At 43.1% G+C, this 25306-nt stretch overlaps 1 protein-coding gene across 3 annotated transcripts; it reads right to left on the bottom strand.

Moving 5' to 3' along the window:
* Positions 1-783: 783 nt before the first annotated feature.
* REEP2 (receptor accessory protein 2) lies at positions 784-20476 on the bottom strand. Of its 3 annotated transcripts, XM_068159377.1 has the most exons (9): positions 20258-20476; positions 19784-19856; positions 15305-15381; positions 14146-14214; positions 13823-13943; positions 13164-13277; positions 12624-12771; positions 12202-12359; positions 784-10284 (listed from the first exon to the last, which is right to left on the bottom strand). In XM_068159377.1, the coding sequence occupies exons 1-9, from the start codon at positions 20287-20289 to the stop codon at positions 10210-10212; spliced, it is 867 nt and encodes a 288-aa protein (XP_068015478.1). In that variant the 5' UTR covers positions 20290-20476; the 3' UTR covers positions 784-10209. The 3 variants fall into 3 exon arrangements, with proteins under 3 accessions (XP_068015478.1, XP_068015463.1, XP_068015471.1); XM_068159362.1 differs by lacking the exon at positions 14146-14214 and having other exon boundaries at positions 20258-20391; XM_068159370.1 differs by lacking the exons at positions 19784-19856; positions 20258-20476 and having other exon boundaries at positions 13823-14031; positions 15305-15334.
* Positions 20477-25306: the final 4830 nt, after the last annotated feature.

Here is a 25306-nt window from a genome sequence, read left to right as displayed (position 1 = left end):
AGTGCCATGTCCAATCCCCTCTTGAACACCTCCAAGGATGATGACACAACCACCTCCCTGGGCAGCCCATTCCAATGGCCAGTAAATCTTTCTGTGAAGAGCTTTCTTCTCACCTTGAGCCTAAACTTCCCCGGCACAGTTTGAGACTGTGTCCTCTTGTTCTGGTGCTGGTTGCCTAGGAGAAGAGACCAACCCCCACCTGGCTACAACCTCCTTTCAGGTAGTTGTAGAGAGCAGCAAGGTTTCCCCTGAGCCTCTTCTTCTGCAGGCTAAACAACCCCAGCTCCCTCAGCCTCTCCTCATAGGGCCTGTGCTCAAGACCTCTCACCAGCCTTGTTGCCCTTCTCTGGGCACATTTGAGTATCTCAGTGTCCTTCTTAAACTGCACACACTCTGGGTCTGCCTGCACCAGAGACTTTTCAGTAAGCTGAATTCTTGCTACCTGCCCAACATGATTGCAATTACTTTCTCACCAATCTAATATTCCATGCCTAGGTTCAGTAGCTCTGTAGTACTGACTAAACATTAATGCTTCTGCACCCAGAAACAGATATTCACAATTCTCTAACTCTGCATATTCAACTTCTTTCAAATACAAGTTATTTTCAGTTGCAATTCAGGTTATGTCTCCTAGATACATGACAATCTGTACCTGTAGAAGCAACAGGGCCATGTAACAAATACACTTAAAAGACAAAAAAACCCCAAACAAACCAACCAGGACAAATCAGATTCTCAGAAGTTGCCTTCATTTTTACACCACAGAAACACCAGGACTCAGTATTAATTTTCATATCTTTATTCAACAAAGGAGAGGAGGGAAAGGTGGAAGACCAAACACATGAGGAAGACATGAAGAGAAATCAAAACAATTTAAGAGCACAGTTTGAGAAGATAACAAAACAGTAGCCTTTTAATGAAAAAATATTCACAGGCATCAATAATAAGAAACCAGGGCAGGGAGTGGGAAGAAACTGTGTAAACTCAGTAACAACAACAAAAAAAGATGTACCTGCAACTCAAAAACTTCTAAACCTATTCTAATGACACATGGGAGTTTGCAATTCCAATTATCCAAGATATTTATCTGCCAGAATAAGCTGGAAGTAATAAGTGAATAACTAACTTCCAGAAGCGATCTCCCCCACCCAAATCAATAACTAGACGAACAACTTTTGTCTGGAGGTGCCACCATGTATTTGTGTTCGGCTATGCTTGCAGCACCACTTACAAAGACTCACACAGAACAGTAGCAATATGTAATAGTCAAAATCTAGTCCTTGGGTGATGGTTTGTTTGTGGGGTGGGGTTTGGTGCTTAGTTGTTTCTTTTTGTCTTGTCAGCTATTACAATCTTCAGCAAGTAGATACAGCCTGAACAGACACAGCTTTCCCAAATACTGTTTTTCACCCCAACAAAAGGGCTGTATTCACAGGTTCATGACCCCTATGCCTCAGAGGGGAACTTGGCCAGGAAAGCTGCTTCCAGCAGAAACGGCAAAATAACAGAGAAGGGAAATAAGGATTAGCTGCCACCCTGTGGAATGAAAGCACATCGGCACCGATAAAACCTTGTGTGTCATACTGCAGGGAGAAATGGAAGGAAAACAACATGTCCTTTGAAAGAGGAGAAAATAAATGAGAGCAAAAAAGATATCAAAGAGATAAAAACCAATTTTCTTTAATGATGTTTGATAACGAGAATGGAGAAAGATACCTAGAAAGAGTCCAGGGAGCAAAGCAAGCACAGCATGGGATTAGGATGCCTTAAGGTTTCTACACTTAAGTCATTATACTGCAGCAGGTGACCAAACTTTTAATGACTACAAAACACTAGTGAAAGAATTCCAACTCCCTCTCTCCAAAACCCCCAGTAATCCAGTCATTTAACATCACTGTGCTTCAGAGGATGGGTGAAAACAAGACAGAGGCAGGAAAAACCTTTCCCAACACACGTGCTAGTTCCAGAGTGCCCACTGTCATCAAATAGACTGAGCAGTATCAGAGACAGGAAACTGGACTCAGTTTGGGCTGAGTTTCTGTTCTCCCTTTTCTGAGGTAATGGCCTTTGAGCAATACAGTGGCTCCACTGATCAGCTACTATATTCCTGTGTCAACTACAGAATGGTCACCACAGCTGGCTTTCACAAAAATTGTCTTTTAAATGCAGTTTGGTTTTAATGCAAGACATTCATTGCCCCAAATTAGTAATAGCAGCAATGTTGTAGTGTCTATTCAGTTATTAGATTCCCCAATAAGAACTAGGAAAAAGCAAGCTTGGAAAATTCTGTGACTTGGGCTTCGGCTAAACTCCTATCTAGCACATTTCTTCATTAAATCAACATTAAGTGATTCTAGTAGAGCTTCATGCTGGCAGAGACAGCCATTCACTAAGTACAAAGCTTAGTCATCAGTGTCCATTCCTACCTCACTCAAAATACATTAATTCCATTCTTCTAATGTAATACATGCTCTGGGGGTCTCAACTGCATCAGGGCAACCTACAACTTGCAGCTGAAATTAGGCACCTGCCTGAAAGCAGGTTGTGTATTCAACTCTGATCATAGGATGGAAAAATATAACAGAAACATTCCTTTCCCCCTCCCCTTCCCCCCCTTTTTATTTCCCCGAAGTCTGACAATGAAAAATCCCCAGCCCTAGTCTAAATTCTACTTCTGATATGTCCTGGACCTTTCTTCAGTCTGTAAGTCTCCAGATCAAAGACCTCAGAAAGAATCTCAGTCTCATTAGGTTCCTATTAGGATTTCCAAATATTTTTGAGATGCAGGGTCAGATACTCTATGTAGCTCTTGCTGCTTCCTGCACAATATTCTGGCATATCATAAAGGTCCTTTCCAACCTTAATGATTCTATGACTCTCTATCAGCCACTCCTCCCTGTTCAACGGTGTTATCAGCAAACTCGGCAAGGGTACACTTTGCCCCAATCACTCAGGTTATTAATGAAGATGTCAAACAGGACCAGACCCAGTATTGAGCCCTGCTGCTAGCTACTGCCCTCAGACTTCCTGGAGCTGATCACCACCCTGTGTACTTGGTCATTCAGCTAGGTTTTTATCCATTTCACTGTTTGCTCATCCAGCTGGTACTTCATCAACTTTTAATTAAAAAATCTTAAGAGGCAATGCAAAAATCTCTTGTATGATTAAGAAAGAAAAAGTCAGTGGCTTTGTTTGTTTGCTTGTTTTCCTCCTGAAATGCTTGCACTGTTAATTAGGTTGCTGACAAAATGGAAAAGGACCAAGAAATTATGGAAAAATGGGGAAAAAAAGTAAGATAAAAAAGGAAGTAATAAAAAGAAGGGGAGGAAAAAAAAGAAAGAAGCATAGAACCTGCCTGTTCTTCAGAAGGTTAACTGTTGCCATGGTCACAAATTACTGTTGGATACATCTGTATTTTTAGATGAAAATTGCTTCTCCTTTCACAGAATATAGATCAAATTGAAAGAAACTACTTATTCTTACCAGGAAATATTACAAAATTCAGAGTGTAAATTAGGACAACGCTGCTGAATGAACAAATACACAGAAATTGGCTAATTGCAGAAGGGAGGGAATAAATCATGTACTTTGCCATTTGCAGAGCTGCTTTCTGCAGCTAGAAAATGGTTTGCACAGATAAGAAAAAGATTCGGGGGCAGTTATTTGCTAACACTGTTGTCTCAGCAAGCCTCACTGGAAAGGGACTCAATTAGAAAGCCCAGCAAGGTTAAATAGCCTTTGTGGTCAGGGGTTAACTGCAGTATTGCTCCCTACTGATCCAAAAGAACCTCAGTTTGTTCTTCCCCCGGCCTCCACCCACATTTTAAGCAGGACCTTCACTCACATAGAGGAAGTATTGATGTTTAACCTGTCCTAGTTCAGCTGTTACAAGTCTCTGCTTCTGCTTCACCTACAGCAGTCGGATATTGTGCTTCTGCCCTCTGGTGGACAAAACTCAAGTTGCAGCCCTCCCTGCGCCTTACAGCCTTTAGTCAGCACTGTGCTAACAGGAACTCTGTCAAGAAAACGTTGAATCAAAACCAAGCATCACTACATACTCTTTTAACTTCTGAACTCCAAGGAAGGTCTTTCAGCTATCTTTAGGATATGCTGAGGGAGCAGGATAGGCTGAAGGAGCTGGAGTTGTTCAGACTAGAAAAGACTCCAGGAGGACTTCACAGCTGCCTTCCAATGCCTGAAGGGATCCTATCAGAAGGCTGGAAGGACAGGAAGGGAATGGTTTTAAGATGAGGGAGAGTAGCTTTAGACTGGATCTTAAGAAGTTCTTCAGTATGAGGGTGGTGGGACGCTGGAGGTTCAAGGAGGTTGGGGATGCCCCCTCCCTAGAGGTGTTTAAGGCCAGGCTGGATCAGGCCTTGAGCAGCTGAGTCTAGTTGAGAGGTGTACCTGGCCATGGCATAGATGTTGGAGTAGGTGATCTCTAAGGCCCCTTTCAACCTGAGCCATTCTATGATTTTCTCATTGGGCTTCCATTCTGCCAACACTGTCTCATACATAGCTCAGAATGCCTGAATTTAGACATGAATTTCTGGTCACATGCCAAAGCAAATATTTAATTTCTCTGTGACAGCCACAACATTTGAGAAATAATCTACCAGAGGAGTCAAAAGTGAGGAGTCTGTCAACTCAGTGCTTCCCCAGAAAAGCAGCAGCATGAACCCAAAAGATTTGTATTCAATGATGATCAGGATGATTTACTTCCTAATTTTACAAATCACAAACCAAATTCAACTTGCTTTCTTTGTGGGAAGTTACTAAGCATTAATTATGGTTTTAAAACAAGTTCCCTTGTATGTGAAAATTTTATATGCTTGCAGTCCAGCCTGACTGTGCTTCCTGACCTGCCATAAAGAAGGGGACATTTCCCATCTTTGCTCAGTCACTCTAGCAATGTCTTTCTACTTCTGCTGCAAAGCCCTTGGATAGTTTCAGGCAGCTTTCTATTACAGATCACTTGAACTCTTGCTTCTTCAGAGTTCACTCACCTTTGCAGCCTTCCCAAAAGTGTTAATTCTAGCATTATTTGGCTAAGCAGAGACAGAATGCTCTTGTCCAAAGGGTCTGCAGTGTGGATATTACAGCCAGAACCCACTGCAAGGAAAGGGAAATACATCAAACTATGCTACTGGCAATAGATGCTCAGATTCCACCTGGGAATCCAGCCGTAGGTCTTGTTGTACAAGTCACTGTATGATTCTAGGTCATAGGATTTAATAATGGAAATGGGGTAAAATTCAGCTCTAGAAGACAGTACTTTTCATGTCTCCACAGTCAGCAAAAAGTAAGTAGTCCCTTGCTTAAAAGGAGAAAAGATAAGAAACATAACTGGGTTATGAAAGGATAGAAGCCAAGAAACAGAATAAGGAAGTAACAGTTTGCTCCCAAGGGGGATGTGAACTTCAATTGAGCTGTAAAATTGCAGGGGATTAAAAAGGGAAAAGAAAAAGAATTCAATTTGACACTGTTTCTTTCACTTCATAGTATTTTGACTCCAGTACTGGCAATTCTGACACTGAAGGTCAGGATTCTGCAGACAGCTGTGCATGCAAACATAGCAACGTCCAGCATTTGGTTCAGCCAGAAATGTAGGCTTTGGAAGGGGTATATGGAAGTAATTCTCCAGATGAAGTTATCTTCTGGAGCTCCTGGCTGGTGCTTCCACAGCATAACACATCTACTACAAAGTGATGTGAGGTACTTGATATTCACCTGGTCCTCCCTGCAGATTAACTGCTGGCTGAGGTAAAATTCAAACTTTTTCATACTGAAGTGATAAAAGATTCAAGAATCCCAAAGCATGTAGCTCAAGTTCATCTTAGAGGCAAGACACAGAATAAGAGGTGTAGCAAGAGAGAAATCAGGCTGTAATCTGTAGAGTACTGTTGCTTGAGGATCAGAAAGTCAACAGTACTTCCTGGAGAACTCTCTACTGTACACAGCCCGTTTTCCACTCTTAATTCTATCTCACAAGACAGGTTCTTAGCAGCTGTGCAGGTTTACTATCTTCCTTTTGTGTTTGAACCAACTGTTCCCACAAGTTACTCCCCACATCTTCTAAAGACCTCTTCTGAAGCCTGTAGCCTTCTTAACAATAGCTATAAATAATCTAATACTGAGTTACCTTTGTAGTGCCTTCTAATAGTGCTAAATTCCAGATGAAACCTGCCCAGGAACCCTTTCTCCTCAGTAACACTAAAGCTCATCCCCATACAGCATAAGCATTTCTGCTCAACTCAATGGCTGCTCTCCAGCATATACTTCCCAGTTACCATGCAAGCCTCCTTGATACAATGCTATGTACAAATCATGGGATCAGCAGAGTATTCCATAGTCAGCCCTCTTCCCTCCTAAGGCACTAGATTTCCTGCTGATTAAGATAGTGAAGAAGAACGAACAAGTTCTGGAAAGTCAGGGTCCTCTAGAAACCTTGCTTTGCAAGGCAGAAATGACTTAACTGTACTGTGAGGGAGTCCTATTTCCAAGAGGGATATATAAAAAGAAAGGCCAGCACTGCAAAAAGACAATGAATGGAACTCCCATTACTAAAATGGAGGAAAGGGCAGCTGCTCCAGAAAAAAAGCTTTGCAATTTTGAGAACATCAGCACCTCTGTCTCTAGCACACCCTCTACCCACCAGGGAAGTTAATCTAGTCTAAAAGAAACCAGAGCCCTCAGACTCAAACATAAGCCTGCAGAATCAGAAAATTGATAAAGAGCAGTAAGAAATTAAGAGGTTTAGTTCAAGTGCAAGGTTTACAACCTGACAGCAGTCTCTGTATTTCTCTGTTTCTTACCCACTGTGAAGGATACTGCTGACCAAGAAAACTTTTGTTCTGTCCTATGCAGCAAATCATTATGTTTCTGAGAAAGGAAACTGCATTTCACTGTTTTCTTTTCCAACAGCAGAACACTGACTCACAGTGTTATGAAGCATGAAAGTACAACATTTCCTTCCTAAAGGCAGTCATGGCTTCACTTGGTATCTCGTGGTAGAGGAATTTTAAGACCATTTTTAGGCACACCAAGTTTGATACACAAGTACTACCACCTCTCCACCCAACTTGAGGTTTCATTCTCTCTCTGTGCCCAGGCATATTAGCAAAGGGCTATAAACACTGAACACAAGAGGTTGAGCTGCTAGGGGAAGATTTCACTGTTTAATTGCACAATGAAGCCCACAGATGATACTGAAGAGAAACTACATTCCAGCATTTCCTGCTGCAAACACTGCCCAGCTGATAAAAGCGTTTTATCAAAACAGCACATTCAGCATTCCCCTTTGCAAGAGAATTTCTATGTAAGACCACACCAACCAATGCAGAGCTACATCTAGAAACTCACTAAGAGATCATGTGGGTGGTCGGCAGATCTGCAAAGGCTTTGATCAAGCAGAGCACAATCTAGCAGTCACATTTGTGCTGGAAGAAGAAAACAGCATCCATGCTAAGATATTGTTCTTGCTCTGGGTAAGTTCTGCTGCTTGACATCAGCTTCAGATTGCACACTAGATAATAGTCCCTGACAACTCTACTCCAGACTGTCTCTTGCAACCAAAAGTCATTTAACTCCCCTGTACAATAAAAGCCAGAGTATGACTGACCTGTACTTACCTATAGGCTAATGACATCAACCATCCACACTAAATAAAAGACACTTAGCACAGGACCTAGCTCAGAAAGACAAAGGTGAATCCAAATGCCAAAACACAGGCTTCAGAAATCCTTCCTGTGCTTCAAAGTAGGAAGAGTTACTGTAAATGAACTGATTCTAGAAAACATTCTGCAAAGTCTGTCAGAAAACAGGGTAATCCAGCATTACTGCAACAAAACCACAAGGAAAGGGCTTGAAGATCAGCAAAAGGGGAAACTAACCAAGCCCTGGCTTCCAAAAAACAGCCAATGGCTCACTATGGAAATGTTTAGTTAAAGAGAAAAAAACCAAAACAACCCAAACAAAACTCAACAACAACAAAAAACCAAATCAAACCAACCCAACCCAAACCATTTCAAGAAATGTGACCACAGAGATGCCTGGTTTAGAGAATAATGCTTCTACCCTATCCAGTACAGTAAAATCTAGGACAGTAACTCTTCATAATTAAACCTTCTACATAATTAGTAAAGATTTTTTTTTATCCCTTCTGTGGAGAGAGGAATTTCCTTTGGAAATAAAGAATTCCTACTCCAGGATATGACTTTGCATGTGCTAGTGAGATATGCACACAATGCCTGCTAATAAAAGATTATGAAGTACTTGGTTTTCTTCATGAAGCTCAAAATTCAAAGCCAAATCAAGGATTTTCTACTGACCTCCTCTGGCTAAGGCCCTGTGGATAGGATGCAAGTTTCTGACATGGGCTGTCAAGGCTTCCAATTTCAGAATCTACAAATCAAAGTAACTTAACTGCTTTCCTGACATAACGAGTCAATTCCTAATCTGCCATCAAAGCAATGAGAAACAAGAAAAACTTCAGTTCTAAACTTCAACTTCACAGACTTTTGAAGGGCTGCTCTTGTGGAACGTTACTTGCAGAAGTGCTTCAATATATTATCAAGAGCAAAATGCTGGGAGCTGTGAAGAATCCACTGTAATTTCAGAAATGTGACACCAAAAAATGTGGGCAAACAAACACCTGCACCTAGACCTAAGAACGGTCTTCAGTAGGGAAAGAGGAACCAGGTCCCTTTGAAAACATTAGATTAAGACCAAGATTAAGACCATCAAGACCCAGACAACCATGCCTACAACAGTGCTCCTCTGTTAGAGATCTCAACAGGAATCCTACTGATCTCAAATTCCCATGAACTCTGTTGGCATGGCTACAGGTGATCTCCCCTCAACAACACTCAACAGATTAGAATCCAGTACGGCTCGGCATGACGCAAATCTTCCTGCAGCACTGCAATTTCACCCCGACAATTCACACTCTGCATTCAATGCAGTTCTCTCCCAAGTGTTACCACTTGAGTCTCAGGACATTGATAAATGTGGTAAACAGTCAGACAGAAAATTTGTGCAAGAGCTGCAGCAGGATAAAGCAAGAGGACTGATGAATCACAGTATCACAATACTCCCTGCCTTTTATTCTTCCATAAATGGAATGCTGGATTAGTGGAATTTGTATATCAGCTATTCATCAGCTCTCGTGGTCTGAGGACTGGATCTCCTAAAATTGAGTGATAAAGGCTTCTGAAATTCTCAAGTATGCCTGAAGATTACATTGAGCCAGGTTTTGCCCTGTCATCTGCTACAACGAAAGAATCTGTCCACGGTAATAAGCATCAGGATGACATGGAGTTCAATCACTAAACAGCAAAGCAACGGTCTCCTTGCCAACTTTTCCCACTGCATGGCACTCATCTCACTCTGATGCTCTCAGAGGATTCAAATAGAACAACAGAACCCAAAATAAAATTCAAGCAGCTTCAAAATAAGCCAAAACCTCCCAGATACCAAACTTTCCTTTTTAATGGTTAACTCTTGCAGATACCTGTATCTACTTCATTACACATGCACACAACAGTGCATTTTCTTCATTACTCAGTTTTTCAATCATCTCCCCTCACCTTCTAGAAGAAATAAAACCCAATCTCTTCATCTTCCAGTACTAGTAATGGGAATCCAGCATATTCCCATGAGCTAGTCCTTCATGTTCAAAAGCACACAGCATATATTATTTCAGTCACCTTCTCAAAGGGGATGGACATGACAGGTATGGTCCATTCTTAAGGAGGATGAATCATGGTGGGCACTTCTTAACAACATACAGCTGCAGAAGAATACCCAGAGCAAGATAAGACATTTTAGGGAGCCACCCACCCCTGTGGAACTCCAGTATCTAATATTGTTCCAGCTTCTGTGCAATGGATGTCTCTAACCCTAGTCAGTTCTTCCAGCAAAGATTGTCCCCAACTAGGGTTATACAGTGGGAATTCCAAAGCAACAGGCTATGTACAGACATATCAGCATTCCCTCCAACAGAGAGATGAAAAGGAGAAAATTCCTGAGGATGTGTATCCTCTACTCCATTTTCTGAATCCCAGCCTCCCCCTTGCCTTGGAATGAGCTCTACAAAGCAGTATCTGTTATGTACATGAATCTCAGCTCCCTTCCTTTGGGGAGTTTCCCCTCAAAAGTGACAGGCAAATCCCGGGACACAGACAGGTGCTGGGGAAGGGGAAGGTCTCCTTAGGATGACTCGCCAGAAGCAAGAGAGCCTGCAGCTTTCTTCTTAGGACGGGCTTTCACACTTCTTACTGGAAGCTGGGGAGAAAGGAAACAATGAATCATAGCTCAGTTTACTTTAACACCTAAATGTCTAACAGGGAGATAGAAGAATGCAGAGTGAAAAGGGGTCAAAACAACTACAACAGGATGGCCCCATTCACGTCACCCATGGTTTCAAAAGGGCTATTTAACCTTTCCATTTGTTTTGGGTTAGTAAAATAAATCCCTCCTGAGCATATCCATCAAACAGCAACCAGGAGAGGAACACATTCTAAAACAGGACAAGTGTGGTAATAAAATCAAAGTCAGCTGTCTCAACAGAAGAGGAGACAGTGATATTTCTAACTGGTGACATGCACATAACACTTCACTGCTAGAACTTTTCTGCCTCTTGACTGTCGCCCCAAATGCTGTTCTCTGAAAGAGGGAGAAACATTATGAACTAGTGTGCACACTTCACTACAGTCTTTGTTTCTAGGTACTGGCCAGAAGAGCACATTTATGATCTATGATGCATTCAGCACTTTCAGACAGTCACAGGAGATCTCAAGTGAATGTCCTCCTACAAGTCCCACATCTGAACCAAAGAACCAAACACATGGAGCATAAAACCTGACCAAGCTGCAAAGGGCTTTGCTGGAATTTCTCCATTCAGTTAACAGCATAGAAGAGTCATTATTGTCTTGTCATGATTTCACTTTAAAAACTCCTCAGGAGGAAGCTTGGAAACCATTTTTTTTGTTTTGCTGCTCCTGTCTAATATGCTAGAGAAAAAATGCAGAGGGGTCAGCTCAGAAGTAAGCCTTGGGAATTCAAAAGAAGATCCAGACTGATCTAAAATGCATGTTTAGATATGCATGTCCCTCCCTGGAGATACTCAAAAGCAGTCTGGACATGGTTCTAGATAGCCTTGCTTGAGCAGAAAGGTTGAACTAGATGATCTCCAGAGGTCCCCTCCAACCTCAATTATTCTTTGATTCTGCTTCTAAGAGTACTTAATCCCATGCAAAAGTGTCCTGCATGCTGTAAAATCAGGTTAACAGTACAACTCAAAATTACTCTCCTCCAAATTATTTAATATTTAGCTTGGAAAGCCTGACAATGTAAGTAGCCATATAGCACACTCTATCTTACATGGAAACAAGAAATAAAATTAGGAGTCCAAGCTGAGTCAAGCAAACAGGATCTCAACTTCATGAAAAGGGAGAAGCAATTCATCAAATGCAAATCAATCCATAATAAACATTCAACTAAGAGTCAAAATCTGGAAAGCAGTACTTCACAAAACATATTCTCCAGACTGTGAAGCTAAAATGGCTCTTGGTCCCAACTGTGTTTCTTTTCCTGTAAGGTTTGTTTTCATAATAAGATTACAGGCAGCTCATGTCCCATCCTGGATCATCACATGGACATACAGAGAGGACATCTCAACAATGACTAGTTAACCAAACTTCAAGACAAAAGCCCAGGGTAGGGGAAAGCAGGCAGGGCAGCAGGTGGTGGGCAGGGGTAAATTACATTTTTCTCCTATCCAATATGCAGAAGTCCAGGAAGGCCTAAGGGAGTACAGAACTGTTGCATTTTAGATGAGGAGAAAGTGGCTGTCTCAGGGCTAAATGTCACAACAGTATTAGATATTCAGACTGTAACAGACAAGAGAGATAATACAGTCAACAAAATGTTAAAAATATTTAATGCTCTGCCTTTCAACAAAAAAACTGAATGAAAGCAAAGCTGGGTCCTAGCTTATGACAGAGGCTTAGAGGCACAATAAAGATACAAAAGCTAGAGACTAGCATTGCAAGTAGACAGGAAGCCCTCTGACACAGAACTCAGCTAGCAAAGACTGAGCCCAGCAAAGCTTTTAAATGCATCGAGACTGTGAAGCCACAGACTTCCAACAAAGCTCACAAATCAGTTTCTGTGATGGGAAAAATTCACACAGCAGCTCACCTCAGTTTTCAACACCTTCTTAGGAGCTTTGAGACTCTGGGTGCGTTTAGGAAGTTTGTCTCCTGCATCTTCATCTGACGGGTCCGTCCTAGCCTCCGACAGAGTTCCATTAGACCTCTGTGTCACATTGCTCTCCTCTCCTGAGGAGTAACAGGAAGCTAAGGAATTAAAGAGAAAAAGTCTGAAGTGGCCAATCCTGAAGGACCCTGTGAAAGGGAAATGTCAACAATCCTAAAGAATAATAATACAAAAGGTCCAGAGATACATTAGTAGATGGGAAGGGGCTAGGGAAGACAATGCAACTTCTTCCAGATAATCAGGCATCCTGGAGTCCTGAGATCCAGTGCATGAAAAGTCTAGTCCTCCCCTCCTGGTTCACCATACAAGGCCTTGTACAATGGCCCAGAAGAGGTGTTCTGTACCTGAATCCTCAATGGTTTCAAGAAGACCCCCACCAGAGGGGTGCAGCTGTGGCTCATGGCTTCGCATATGCACAGTATCTTCATCCCGGATCAGAGTGAGATCCTGCATGCTGAAACTTCGTAGCTTCTCTGACAAAACTCCCTGGCCCTAAGAGGACACAAAAATTAGGGTCAGGAGCACTTTGCCTTCATGAAGATCAGCTCATATGAGATCATTCAGAAGAAGAAAGGTGCCCTATTGCCCACTAAAGTAGTCTGGAAAAAATAAAACCCAACAAAACACAAAAAAACAGAGAGGGGAAAAAGAAAAGTATAATCCCAAGACCAACAGGGAAGAGGTTAAAGCAAATTTCATTCCCTTCTCCCTCCACTTTTCTTAAGTCAAAGGACAGGGTTAACTGCAAAGCAAAATGGAGGAAAGGAAAAGCACATTGGTACTACCAAGTACCAGCATCCCCAACAGACCCACAGCATGAACTGCTGGCACAGAAAGCTAAACTGCTGGGAAATTCCTGACTGTTAGAGAAGATGTTGCATTACCTTGGCAGCTGCAGTAACTGCTGCATTGGCAGCAAAGTTTAACCCTCTCTTGCCAACTCGCATCATGGTTTCATAGCTCTTGTCACGAGCCTGAGTAATGTATTCATCAATTTCCTGGGAAGGCAATGAGGAACACAGCATTTAGCTCCTCCTTACTAACATGATCAAAGTCTTCCCACCCTTACCAGCCCAAAGCTCATCTGGAGACTTTTCTCCAGGCTACAATATCACCTGTCATTGATCACTGATCACTTAACTGCAGTTTCTGCAAATGCAACTTTTACTTAAAGTCTGCTATTTCCAAGTGGTAACAACTGAAACAGAACAGCTGCTTATATTGGCAACATGAAAAAACCAGCATGGCTACAGAACATGCTGCTTCCATCCTGATTCAAAGAGCTTAACTACTGACAGTGACTATAAGAGCTCATGACACTGGGTTAGCCAAACATGCTTTCTAAGCATTAGGCAAACTACTGGCTACATTACAATCTTCAGTAAGCTGCAGTATGACATCATTGTCAGAGACAGAATCATTCTACATCCACTAATGTCAGCACAAGCATGATTCACACATTTCAGGGGTTATGGTGGCATAACTGAATCAGAAGTCAGTCAGGTCCCAGACAGGTCAGTATTCTCTAACAACAAACGAGTACCTTCTCCTTATTGGAGAGCGTTGGGTGCACAAACTTCCTGTAGAGGACACTGGAGCCCTTGGTGTAAGGGGAGAGCAGCCAAATCACAAATGCGATTTTCAGCTCGAAATAAAAGGGAAACCTGAGAGAAAGAGGGAAGAAAAAAAAGAGACAGAGAGAGAAAGATGGAGAGCTGGAATCAAGATCAGCGCAGAGACAGGTGGAGATAACTGGCAGAAAGCAGCACAGGCAGAAAGAGCAAAGGCAAGATAAAGGCTCAGAAACAAAAGAATTGATGTATCAGGTCAGAATAGCAGAACCCTGTTTGGAATCCTAGGACATACCTTCTTCGAGTCTCATTTAGTCTTTCATCCATAGCCATGAATACTCCATAAACAGGGCATCTCTCAGCCCTGCAAACACACCAAATTACAATCTGATAGCTACTCTCCTCATTCTGAAGTTTGTTCAGAGGCTGGATGCTAACAATACATCAGTTTCTCTCTCATTTTCAAAAGTTTTAAACTATGTATCTCAATAAATCTCAAGTTCCTGCTAAGGCACTGGTGGCACAGTTTCTCAAACTCCAACTCAAAAGGAGGATTGGTGTAAACGAAAAAGGGCAGACAGCATGCAAGTCTTTTCTCTTACCCTCACCCAATAAAGTCTCTGGAAAGATACAGTAACAGAGATTGAAACGAGTAAACACAAACTTTCTACTGGCTCTGTTAGCGGTGAAAGACTTCTGTTTGCAGCAGTCCATTTTAAGTACATGAACAAAGCTCTCATCTTTTCAGATCTTTCTCTGCTTTCCAAAGTTAATGCAGGAAGAGGCAAAACTGCTGCACACTTTTGTAAGGCATGTGTAGCCACTTCTTTAAAAGATGCAACTCTCAACAAGTATTCTTTCAGAAATGTATGGAAAGTTAAACTACAGCAATGAAGAAACTCAAGATAGCCCTGTTCCAAAGCTTCAGAAGAAGACATGTAATAATGAACTGTCATTTTTTAAGGCCTCCATATTGCCAAGCATAGCACACAGCACCAACAAGATTAAGAATCTGCTTCCTGACTCCACTCCACCTCACCCCTGCTAGCAAAAGAGAATTTCATCACGCAGAACACCACTCAGGGCACAGATACATATGTGATCTGCCCTTCCTTGCAGGGCAAGACTGGTCCCTTATTTCTACCTTTTTAGAAGTGTCTTTTAGACCAACATTTCTAACTTTACCAGCCCACATTAACAGCTTCTGTGATGAATGGAAGGTCCTCTTACAGACGCTGTGTATTTACCCAAATTGTTTGCAAGTATAGGCGATGACATGGCTAACACAGCAGCTACTACCCACCAAATCCACAAGCCTGCAGTCTTTATAAAGATTGCTAACTCCTGAAGGAGAAGCAGTTTGTTCTTAGCATCCTAACACTACTACCCTCTTCTTAAAGCCAGCCAACCAACCAACCAAACAAGAAGAAAAACCATGCTGCCAAGGAACTCACCAAGAGAGAACAATGTCTGTAAGTGTTTCTGCGGTGGTGAAAAAGGCAAACACAATCCAGTACATCATCCACTTCACCTGCAAAAAAGAGCAGTCACTCAATGGACATCCAGCAGAGCCCAGAAAAAAGCAAAATGTCTTCTCAGGGAAAATGACTCGGCACCTTCACACAGTAAGAATTCAACAAGAAGGCATCTATAATCAGGAATGGAGCAGGTCACACCCCAAACGGTACATTTGAGTTTGGGAAAACATGCAGGATTGATGGCCACTAAAAAGATAAATGCACACTGATGAATACATGCCCTGTAACAGTATTGTGATGCAACAGTGTTAAAGGCACAAATAAGCTGAAAAGAGGAAGTGGCTCACTTCAGGAAGTTAGAGTCTTTTATTTATGATCATTGTGTTTTATATATATATATATAGAGAGAGAGAGAGACACACACACACACGTGTGGGGTGTGTGGGGTGTCCCTGCCCATGGCAGGGGGGTTGGAACTAGATGATCCTTGTGGTCCCTTCCAACCCTGATTGATACTATGATACATGTATATATACACACACACACACACAAAAGTTTAGCTTCAACTGTAGCACTGTATTTTCATAGAATGGGAGGGCTGGAAGGGACCTCTGAAGATCATTGGGTAAAAAGGAAAAAACCACCACCAAAACCCAATGCATTTTGTTCCAACTCTTTCTTTGCCTTAATCATTACTCCCAAAAATTCCAAGAGCAATTCTCCTTTTAAATAAAGGCTCAGTAGGAGAGGTATGAAAGCAAAGAGCATGCTACATCAAACTTTTCTTCTTCTCTAAAGGTTACCATGTGTACTCGGTGCCATGATGGCATATCTGTACGTCTATTAACTATCTCCCTAGCTCCTCACATCTTTTCTCTGGAAATATTTCTTTCAAAGCAAATACAAATCAATTTCCCCTAACACATGCTCACACTTGACTGCCTAATAATAAGTCTCCCAGGTACAGACCTAACTGTTCCTCAAGAGGAATCAGATGAATTATAGAAACTGCTACCCAAAAATTTCCAACGGCATAGCAGTTGATATCTCACACAGGAAGCTGCCAGTTTTCCATGTTAAAAAGTAAAGACAAATGTAAGCAGCAGGTAAATGGAAAAAGGAGGTAATCTTTGCTCAAAGCATCTTAGCATTCTTACTGTCATCAAGAATGGGAAAGGAGAACTACACTGACTCAAGGAAATGCCACATACTGAATCCATACGTTAATCCATCTATTAAAATGACATGAAGAGTTTGGTGACAGTCCTTCTTACAGTTACAAAACCAAATATTCTCCCAAACTTGCACATGCTGGAAAATTTTGTCATCTGTTCTTGAAAGACCATCCAAAACTCTCTAAAGAGCCCAGTAAAATTAAGCTGCCTCCAATCCCTTTAACACAGTGCTTTTGAAGACAGTGGTTAATCGCCCAAATCATTGCCACTTTATTGTGCCATTTTTTCCCAGTGGGAAGCAGCAAAGCCTGTATTTTATGGTGCTCTCCTATCCTTCTGGTTTTCAGTTTTTCCTCTTTGTATCATCAGTTTAGGACTAGATGGCATTCACCAACTTCTAAAGCAACCCTATGAAACAAATGGTTAACTCTTCAATGCAGTGGTATTAATCAGCTTGTGTGACTAACACATTCAAGGTGGTAATAAACAGGGGTCTTCGGGTGAGGGATTTCAGGGATACTACACACTGGTAAGCCTTACTTCGGTATCAGGCAAAATGAAGGCAATAATAATAAAAGCAATTAGCAGATACATAAGTCTATAGAACATAAGGGGGAATATTCTTGGTTTTGCAGAAAAAAAGAATTAACCTCACAAACACAGAAGAATTCTTAAGTTTCAGTAAGCTCTTACTATAGTGCTCCCCTTTTAAAGTATGCAGCACAGCATTCAAATTTTCCACTGACTTTTCACATGAAGAACTGTTAGAACAGATATTGGCCCCCTTTCCTGTGTTTAACAATATCATTTTCCCCCATCTGCTGAGAAGAAAGAAGCCCTCCAAACATAAGTGAATCAGGCAGACAGCAGCCCGACATCTAAATGCTTACTTCTGATGTACTTCTCTCAAGGAGAAATCATTTCAAACACATTTTCTTGAACCAACTTCAGTGTTTTCACTGAAAATAAAAGCAGGAGACAGTTTTCTGCTGCAGCAGTCCAAAACTATCTACATCAAGAAAACTGCATCAATGAAGCATTAAGCAAAACCCAAAACTGAATGCCAGAGTTTTCTGCATCAGCCCTAGTGGGACTTACAACCAGGGGATTAGCCAACGTTATTAAGACAATTTTATGATACTCAAGTATTGCATCCCATTTCTTTTTCATCATCAGATTAGGGAAGCCTTACAGCAATTTAGGTAAACATCTACACAAAGAAAACCAGATCAATACAATGTTTAGATACTGTGCTTCCTTGCTGAGTATACGCCTAAACACAGGAAATAAGCAAGTTTTTACTGTAAAGAATGCCTACAAATTGAAAGGCTCCACACTCACTGGGTCTTTGAGCTCCAGAACAAGCATGCTATAGGCTGTTTTAAAACCTGAAGTGTTTGGAGGTTTTTTCCCCCTTCAAGTTCTCAAGAAAATTTAAAATTCTGAAACCTGTGTCTGTCTTAAAGTCAATGTAAATTCTGTAACTGGAACACAATCATTCTGTGACAGACACTCACTCATGAGACAGAATAAAACCTGGTGCAAAAAAATATGCACTTCATGCAACAAATAAATGTCATAGAGAAGTGAAAGGAAAAAGAAGATCATAGTTTCATAGTTTCATTCAGGGACCACAAGGATCATCTAGTTCCAACCCCCCTGCCATGGGCAGGGACACCCCACACTAGATCAGGCTGGACAGAGCCTCATCCAGCCTGCTCTTAAACACCCCCAGGTACGGGGCCTCGACCACCTCCCTGGACAACCCATTCCAGGGTCTCACCACTCTCATGGTGAAGAACCTCCTCTTCACATCTAGCCTGAATCTCCCCACCTCCAGCTTCATTCCATTCCCCCTAGTCCTATTACTACCTGAGATCCTGAGAAGTCCCTCCCCAGCCTTCCTGTAGGCCCCCTCCAGATACTGGAAGGCCACAATTAGGTCCCCTCGGAGCCTTCTCTTCTGCAGACTGAACAGCCCCAACTCCTTCAGTCTGTCCTCATAGGAAAGGTGCTCCAGCCCTCTGATCATCCTTGTGGCCCTTCTCTGGACTTCTCAGAGAATACAATAGTGCTATGATAGTACTTTATACATAACTTGAAGGTAACTATGCTATCACAGGATCATATGATTGATTATTCAGATAGCTCCTTCAGTGTTTATTGCTTTGGGTTTAGTTTCTATTGTTATTACTACTAAACGTCCAAGTTCAGTAAGGTTAATCTCTAACAGCCACTGAAAACACTGTATTGGTCATTAATGACTCCAGAATACTCCAATTTTCACTTTTCTGCTGAGACCAGTATTAAAAAGTCAAAAACCTCAGCCAGATGGGGTTTATTAAGCTGCACACTATGAGCAGGCCCCTCACCTCAGCTAGCATCTCCTTCAAAAATCCAGTGGACTGAATTTTAAGGCAACACATACGAAAGGCCTAGGCAATTCTAGGGGACTGAAGCAGCATGAGCCAAAAAAATAAAAGGACTATATCCTGCAATACTTATTGTGGAGGTCTCACTTTGTAGAGAGCAAACAGAGCCAGATGGATGAAGAGTCTTAAGCTGCACCTCAAAGCAATATTGACAAGTTACATTCTATTCACTCACATATAACCTGTTACCTCTCTTCTCCACCAGGTTATTCCTCACTCTAGATAAACAGAAACTTGTTCCACGCATAAACCAAATTGTTCTTGTCTCTATTGGTCAACTTAAAACACTCCTTCTGTAATAAGGCAAGACACAACACTACATTCTTAAAAAGCATTTGGTGTTTTAAATTGTAAAAATAGTGCAGAGACAGAGAAGGGGAAACGATTCCAGAAAGGGAGGAGGATGAAGGATCAACAGAAAACACTTTACAAACAAGGCTGATAAAAAGACACAAACAAAGGGAGATTACTCAGCCCTTTTTTTTTTTTTCCAAACAAAAAACAGTACTGGAAAAGCTGTAAAAGAACAGAGCGTAAGGATAAAGTTAGAAGAAAGAACTTGTCCTGACACTCAGATGTTTCCAGACTGCGGTGTTTGCCTGCTCATCCTTCCTCACTCAGCGTTTCCTGAGGAGAAGCTACCCACGTTTATGGTGCGAGACCTCCCGTTTCATTGAGCTCCCTTCCTCGGCAACTTCCCCCGAGGCTGCTGGGGCCGGGCCTCAGGGGGCCTGGTCACCCGACCTCTCTGCGGAGCCCGAGCCCTGGCCTCAGGGCCGGGCTGCAGTTTGCAGGGCAGCCCCGAGAGGCAGGGCGGGCGCGGTGCCGGCAGGCAGGGCCGTACTCACGTATTCCTTCACGTTTTTCGTCTTCACGGCCTTGTAGGAGGAGTACGCGGGGTACAAGGTACCGAAGATCAGCCTGCGAGAAGAACAGACCCCTCAGCGTCTCGCGGCGTCCCTCACCGCCGTCTGCCTCTGCCGGGACCTCCCCAGCAGCTCCCAATCAGACGCCGGCCCCCCGCGACCGCCCCAGGCAGGGCTCGGCCGCCCCCACCGCGGCACCACCCGTGGGCCGCGCTCGTGCCGCCGCAGCCTGCGCGGCCCCGCAGGTGCACAGCCGCAGCCGCCTGCGAAACAGCAGCCGTCCTACAGCCGCCCCTTCCCGCGGCGCGGGGACCCACGAGGCAGAACCGGCGGCACCGCTGCGGCCCCGCTCCGGGCGGCGGTCGCATCCCCCGGAACACGTCGGGGCGCCCCCGCCGGGGCCGGGCCCTGCGCGGCGGCCCTGCACCTCCCTTCGCCTTGACCGCCCGCACTCACACCACGAGGCGAGAGATGATCCAGGACACCATGGCGGCGCCGGGCGGCGGCTCACTACTCGGCGGTGGGGGGAGGTAGCTCTTAACGGGCAGGTTCCTGCAGCAAGCGCAGCCCCGCCCCGGGTGCTTGAAGGGGAGGAGCCGCCGCGGCGGAGGGGAAGGGCCGCAGCGCTCCCCGCGCCGCCGCCGAGTCCCCAAGCCCTGGGTCGGCCGCAGCGACGCTCCCGTTAGAGCCCGGGGCAGCAGGGATGAGCAACAGCGGGGCGGGGAAGGGGCGCTCCCGGAGAGGTGGCAGGAGAGCACCGTACGCTATGTAAGAACAGGACGAGAAGAAAGCGCAAAATTAAGGTCACGGATCCTTCGGCAAACGGAGCAATATTGACCACAGCAGAAGCCATCTCCCGTCAACTTGCCTCCTCGACCAAGTTCAAGACAACAGCGATTAAATGCTGCAGAGAGACTCGTTAGGGGTAGAAGTGGTCCCACGGCTACCGGTTTCTCCCTGAACCGGATGTAAACCAAAACGCCCTGGCGGAGAGTGGAGTCAGGGTTATCAAGCCGAAGGGATGAGGGCTGTTAGCTATAGTATCCAGCACAGCTCAGCGGTACCCGCACTGCAGCGGAGAGGCCGAGCATTCTCCTGCTGCAGACGGGCAGGGCGGAAGAGGGGAAGGAATCCCCTTGTCCTGTGGGAATGTGCGTGTGTGAGCATCCCATAGCACCAGAAACTGTTCTAACAACTCCGCCCCCTCGGTCAATGCCAGCCTTAATTAGGGGGCCGCTTTTGCTCCCCTCCCGGGGTAGTGCGTATGTACCTTACTGTCAAGGACTGATCAGACCCTGCACGTAGATCTCTGAATCCCACGAACATTATCATTATGTAAGCCGGGCTCTTATTAAAAAGCAAAATTATATACAGATGTTGAAAAAACACGTTAGAGAACTATTGTGATTCTTGAGCTAACCAAAAATAACCCTGAAGGAAGGCGCTGTGGCAGAATCTCATTACTTGCCAAAAAGGAAAGAGTCCAAAGAAAGAAAGCAAAAACAAAGGGAAGAATTTTCCCACGAATGCATGAACTTCAGTGTAATGAGCAACGATAAAAAGTACAAGGCATTACCAATATGCAAGAGCTTTGTCTCTACAGTGACAAAGAACATTTTGTCATAGTCTGCTTTTGGATATGAATGGCCACAAAATGATTGCGTAAGGGACTGCACAGTTGACACCACTGATTGCAAAGCTGACTTACAAATAGGATAAAAGGAATCTGCTCTCACATACCCAAGCATCAATATGCACAGCCTACACCAAAATAATTCTATTTCTAACAGTACTAGTTTCATCTCAGAGACCAGCATGGCAACAGCTCTGGTACTTGAAATAGATGACCATACTGAGGTGAGCAAAGGATGCAAATAGAGGAGAAAATTCAGAGACCTGGTAAGTACAAAGTATGAAGAATGTGGGAGTGCTAGTACTGCAGCACAGGTTAGTGGCACCTAAATAAAATGTACCCTAGTATTTTAAACTGTTTAATGTGCCAAGTAACAGTATGAAGATTTACAGTGCATTAGAAAGAAATGGTAGCAGAAACAACAGAATACGAAACATCAACATTAGTAGAGTAGGTGGTCTTGTGAATGTCTTAAGCAGCAGCTCATTGTTATGTAGTACATTGAGCTTTAGAACAACTTTAGGAAAGGTACTTTAAGGTAGCAATGTACCATTAGCAACAAGTAACTCAATTCCTTTCAATATTATAGTGAAGAATGAGAAACGTATTCATTAACTTTCCTTCCCACACAGAGAAACTCCTGGTACTGAAGGGCTATTCTTGGAAGAAAAGTCAGCTGCAGATTGAATTAATAAATTCATAGGATGGTTTGGGCTGGAAGGGACCTTAAAGATCATCTAATTCCAACTCCCTGTCATGGCCAGACACCTTCCACTTGACTAGGTTGTTCGAGGTCCCATCCAACCTGGCTTTGAACACTGCTCCCTAGGGAGGGATCATCCACGACCTGCCTGGGCAACCTGAGCATCTCACCACCCTTACTGTCAAGCATTTCTTCCTAATGTGCAGTCTAAAGCAAACTAGAATGACTTATTAGTAGTATTTTTATTAAGCAGTTAGTAAAATTGTATAGGTGCTGTGCAATTAAGACCTTAAAGCCAACCCAGGAAATCAGTTCATTGTGTTCAAATTAAGGATGTGTATTTTTCTAGCAGACATGCCACTTCTGAAACATCTCATGACAAATTTGTGTTGCACCAGTGGTTAAAAAGGGTGACCAAGGAAGGCATTGAAAAGAAGTGAAATCTTGGGGACATTTCTTCATCTGCACCTGAGAGAAAAAGATGCATAACAATTTGAAGGTTCTGTGAAACTGCAGAGCAACAGTGCTAAATATGCCTCTGCATGGTTGAGCACACACCAAGCTTCAGCATTATATTCCACATAACAGATCAGAAGATACTGTGATAAAGCCTACTGACTCTACACCCTAAAACAATTATAATCAGTTCAGCTGGCTGCTTTTGCTAGAAGCTCTATATGAAGCACAACAGAACTAGTGTTGGAAACTCTGTTGTAGTGTTGGAGGGTGAGTGCTTACATAGTATAAGCATTATACTGACCCTTGACACAAACCCTGTTAAAACAAAATCCTAACACATGCTCTTGAGGGCACCCTAACCATCCATGGATAAATGTGTATGTGGTAGGCACCAGATTAGCTGTTGGTACTCAGGAAAGATAATAGAGTCAATGCTACTGGAAATCTCAGTGCTTAGCATTAGTAAGAAATGCAGCAACAGGAATATTTCAGAGATTAATAATGAACATCATTACCTCAGCACAGAAATGCATGGTGAGAAAACTTTAAACCCCTGCACGTGGTTTGAATCCTCTTCCCTCACAAATGGGGTAGATGAAGAAACAGGAAGCACAAGAAAGCCAACAATAACGAGAGGCACTGACCAGCTTCTGTGCAAAGATTCTACAGTCCAAAACTCTTGGAAGAGAGATGCATCAGAGAGTTGAAATAGCACATAGAAGTATGAAGGTATGAAAGTTGTCAATGGAGTAAACAGGAGAAATACTCCTTAGGAAAAAAGGCTCTGGGGCCCAGGTAAATTACTAAGATAACAAAAGTACATACTTTAAAAAAAAAAGCATAATTGAATCTTGCAACTCTGTCAGAGGATGCAGGAGAAGCTTCTAATACAGTTATTTCAGGCATCAGCAAGACAGATTTGTTGTGAGCTTCATATGACTTCTAGAAAACATCCCTGACCAAGTAATGCTACAGCAGAGAGCAGCAGGCTGAGCAACTCTGAAAGAAACTAACCCCAGACCAAGCCCCTGCAGTTATGCAACGTGTAATATATACACCCACAAACATAGGAGGTGTTACATATGATCTCTCAATATGTATTTATAGCTCTGATCAGTATTAATAAAACACTGGGTTTGCAGATACACGATACATGAAAATTCCATTTCAGAAATTCTGGAATTGCTCTACAGCAAGAGCTGCATTTTAATTAGTTGAACAGAATTCTAAGAGCTGACAATTGCAACTTTTAATTACCTGAAGACCTTCTCCTAATGAAAAACAACGAAGAACTCATAACTAGATTCTGAATTTAAATAAATACATATCTGTGCCTATTAAAAAAAAACCAAAACCCAAACCAAACAAATAATACACACACACACAAACAAACCCTAGTTGGAAAAACTTAACAAAAGAAGTGGTAGTCTCCAGCCCCTGATGCATGCAATCCAGATAGAGGATAACATTTTTACATTGTAAGTTACTGCAACTGATTTGCCAGTTGAATTTACAAATTCTTCCTGACCTCATCTGGTCCAAAATCAGTCTTAGTTTTAATCTGCATTTTGTGTGCAAATGATTCCTCTGGTTTTGGCTGAGTGCTGCTTTAGGCTGATTGTGCTCTATGATTCTAATGAACAAGGAAATTCAAGAGACACAAGCAACATTTGATAAACTCAAATCAAACAATGGTTCAGCAGGAGATGCAGCATGCAGTGCAAATCACTGCACTGGAAATGACTGAGGCTATTGTCTCACACATAGCCAAGTCTTTGTCTTTTTTGATCCTTACCTAATTGCCAATTTACAGATACAAGTGAGGGAAACATCTCAGCTATAATTAACCATTCAGAACGTGTGGTATGCACAGAGTGAGAGAGGAGTGCCCAAGAAATTCTGCACAATAGGAATATGAAGTTGAATGGTTCAACTGTGATGGACTGAATTAGCCCATATTCACAGAATAGCTACAAGGCTGGGTCAGCAGCAGAAGCCCAGGAGTGAGCTACTTGCACCAGCCTGAACAGCTGCCAGCATGCCACACATTGGTGAACTAAACTGCTGCTTACATCACTATCTCCAAGGTCAGAAACCAAGGAACTTTTACCACCCCATCCGTATCTCCAGCAATGAGGGCAACTCTGAACTCCAGCCACTCAGGAAGATAGTGAAAGGTGGAGGAGCACAACACAATAGATGTTCGACAAGACAGATCCTCTGTCCAAACTGTCTCTGAGACTCAGGAATCACAGAATCACCAAGATTGGAAGAGACCTCAAAGATCATCAAGTCCAACCTGTCACCACAGACCCCATGACTAAACCATGGCACCAAGTGCCACGTCCAATCCCCTCTTGAACACCTCCAGGGATAGTGACTCCACCACCTCCCTGGGCAGCACATTCCAATGGCAAACGACTCTCTCAGTGAAGAACTTTCTCCTCACCTCCAGCCTAAACTTCCCCTGGTTCAGCTTGAGACTGTGTCCTCTTATTCTGGTGCTGGTTGCTTGAGAGAAGAGACTAACTCCCTCCTGACCACAACCACCCTTTAGGTAGTGCAGCATCAGGAGGACAGCACCCAAAGCGTTCTGCGTCAGACACAGGGCAAGAAATTACCAGGTAGCCTACACTACCAGAGACGGCAGCTGAGACAAAGGCAAAGCAGGAAGATCAGTGTAGAAGTCTGAAAGAAACTGCCCAGGCTG

This window comes from Melanerpes formicivorus, unplaced genomic scaffold (assembly GCF_026170545.1).
Source record: "Melanerpes formicivorus ecotype bairdi unplaced genomic scaffold, bMelFor1.0.p_v2 SCAF_2, whole genome shotgun sequence".
Taxonomy (NCBI): domain Eukaryota; kingdom Metazoa; phylum Chordata; class Aves; order Piciformes; family Picidae; genus Melanerpes; species Melanerpes formicivorus.
The sequence above is the reverse complement of the archived record's forward strand: the minus strand, read 5'-3'. Positions and strand labels throughout refer to the sequence as shown.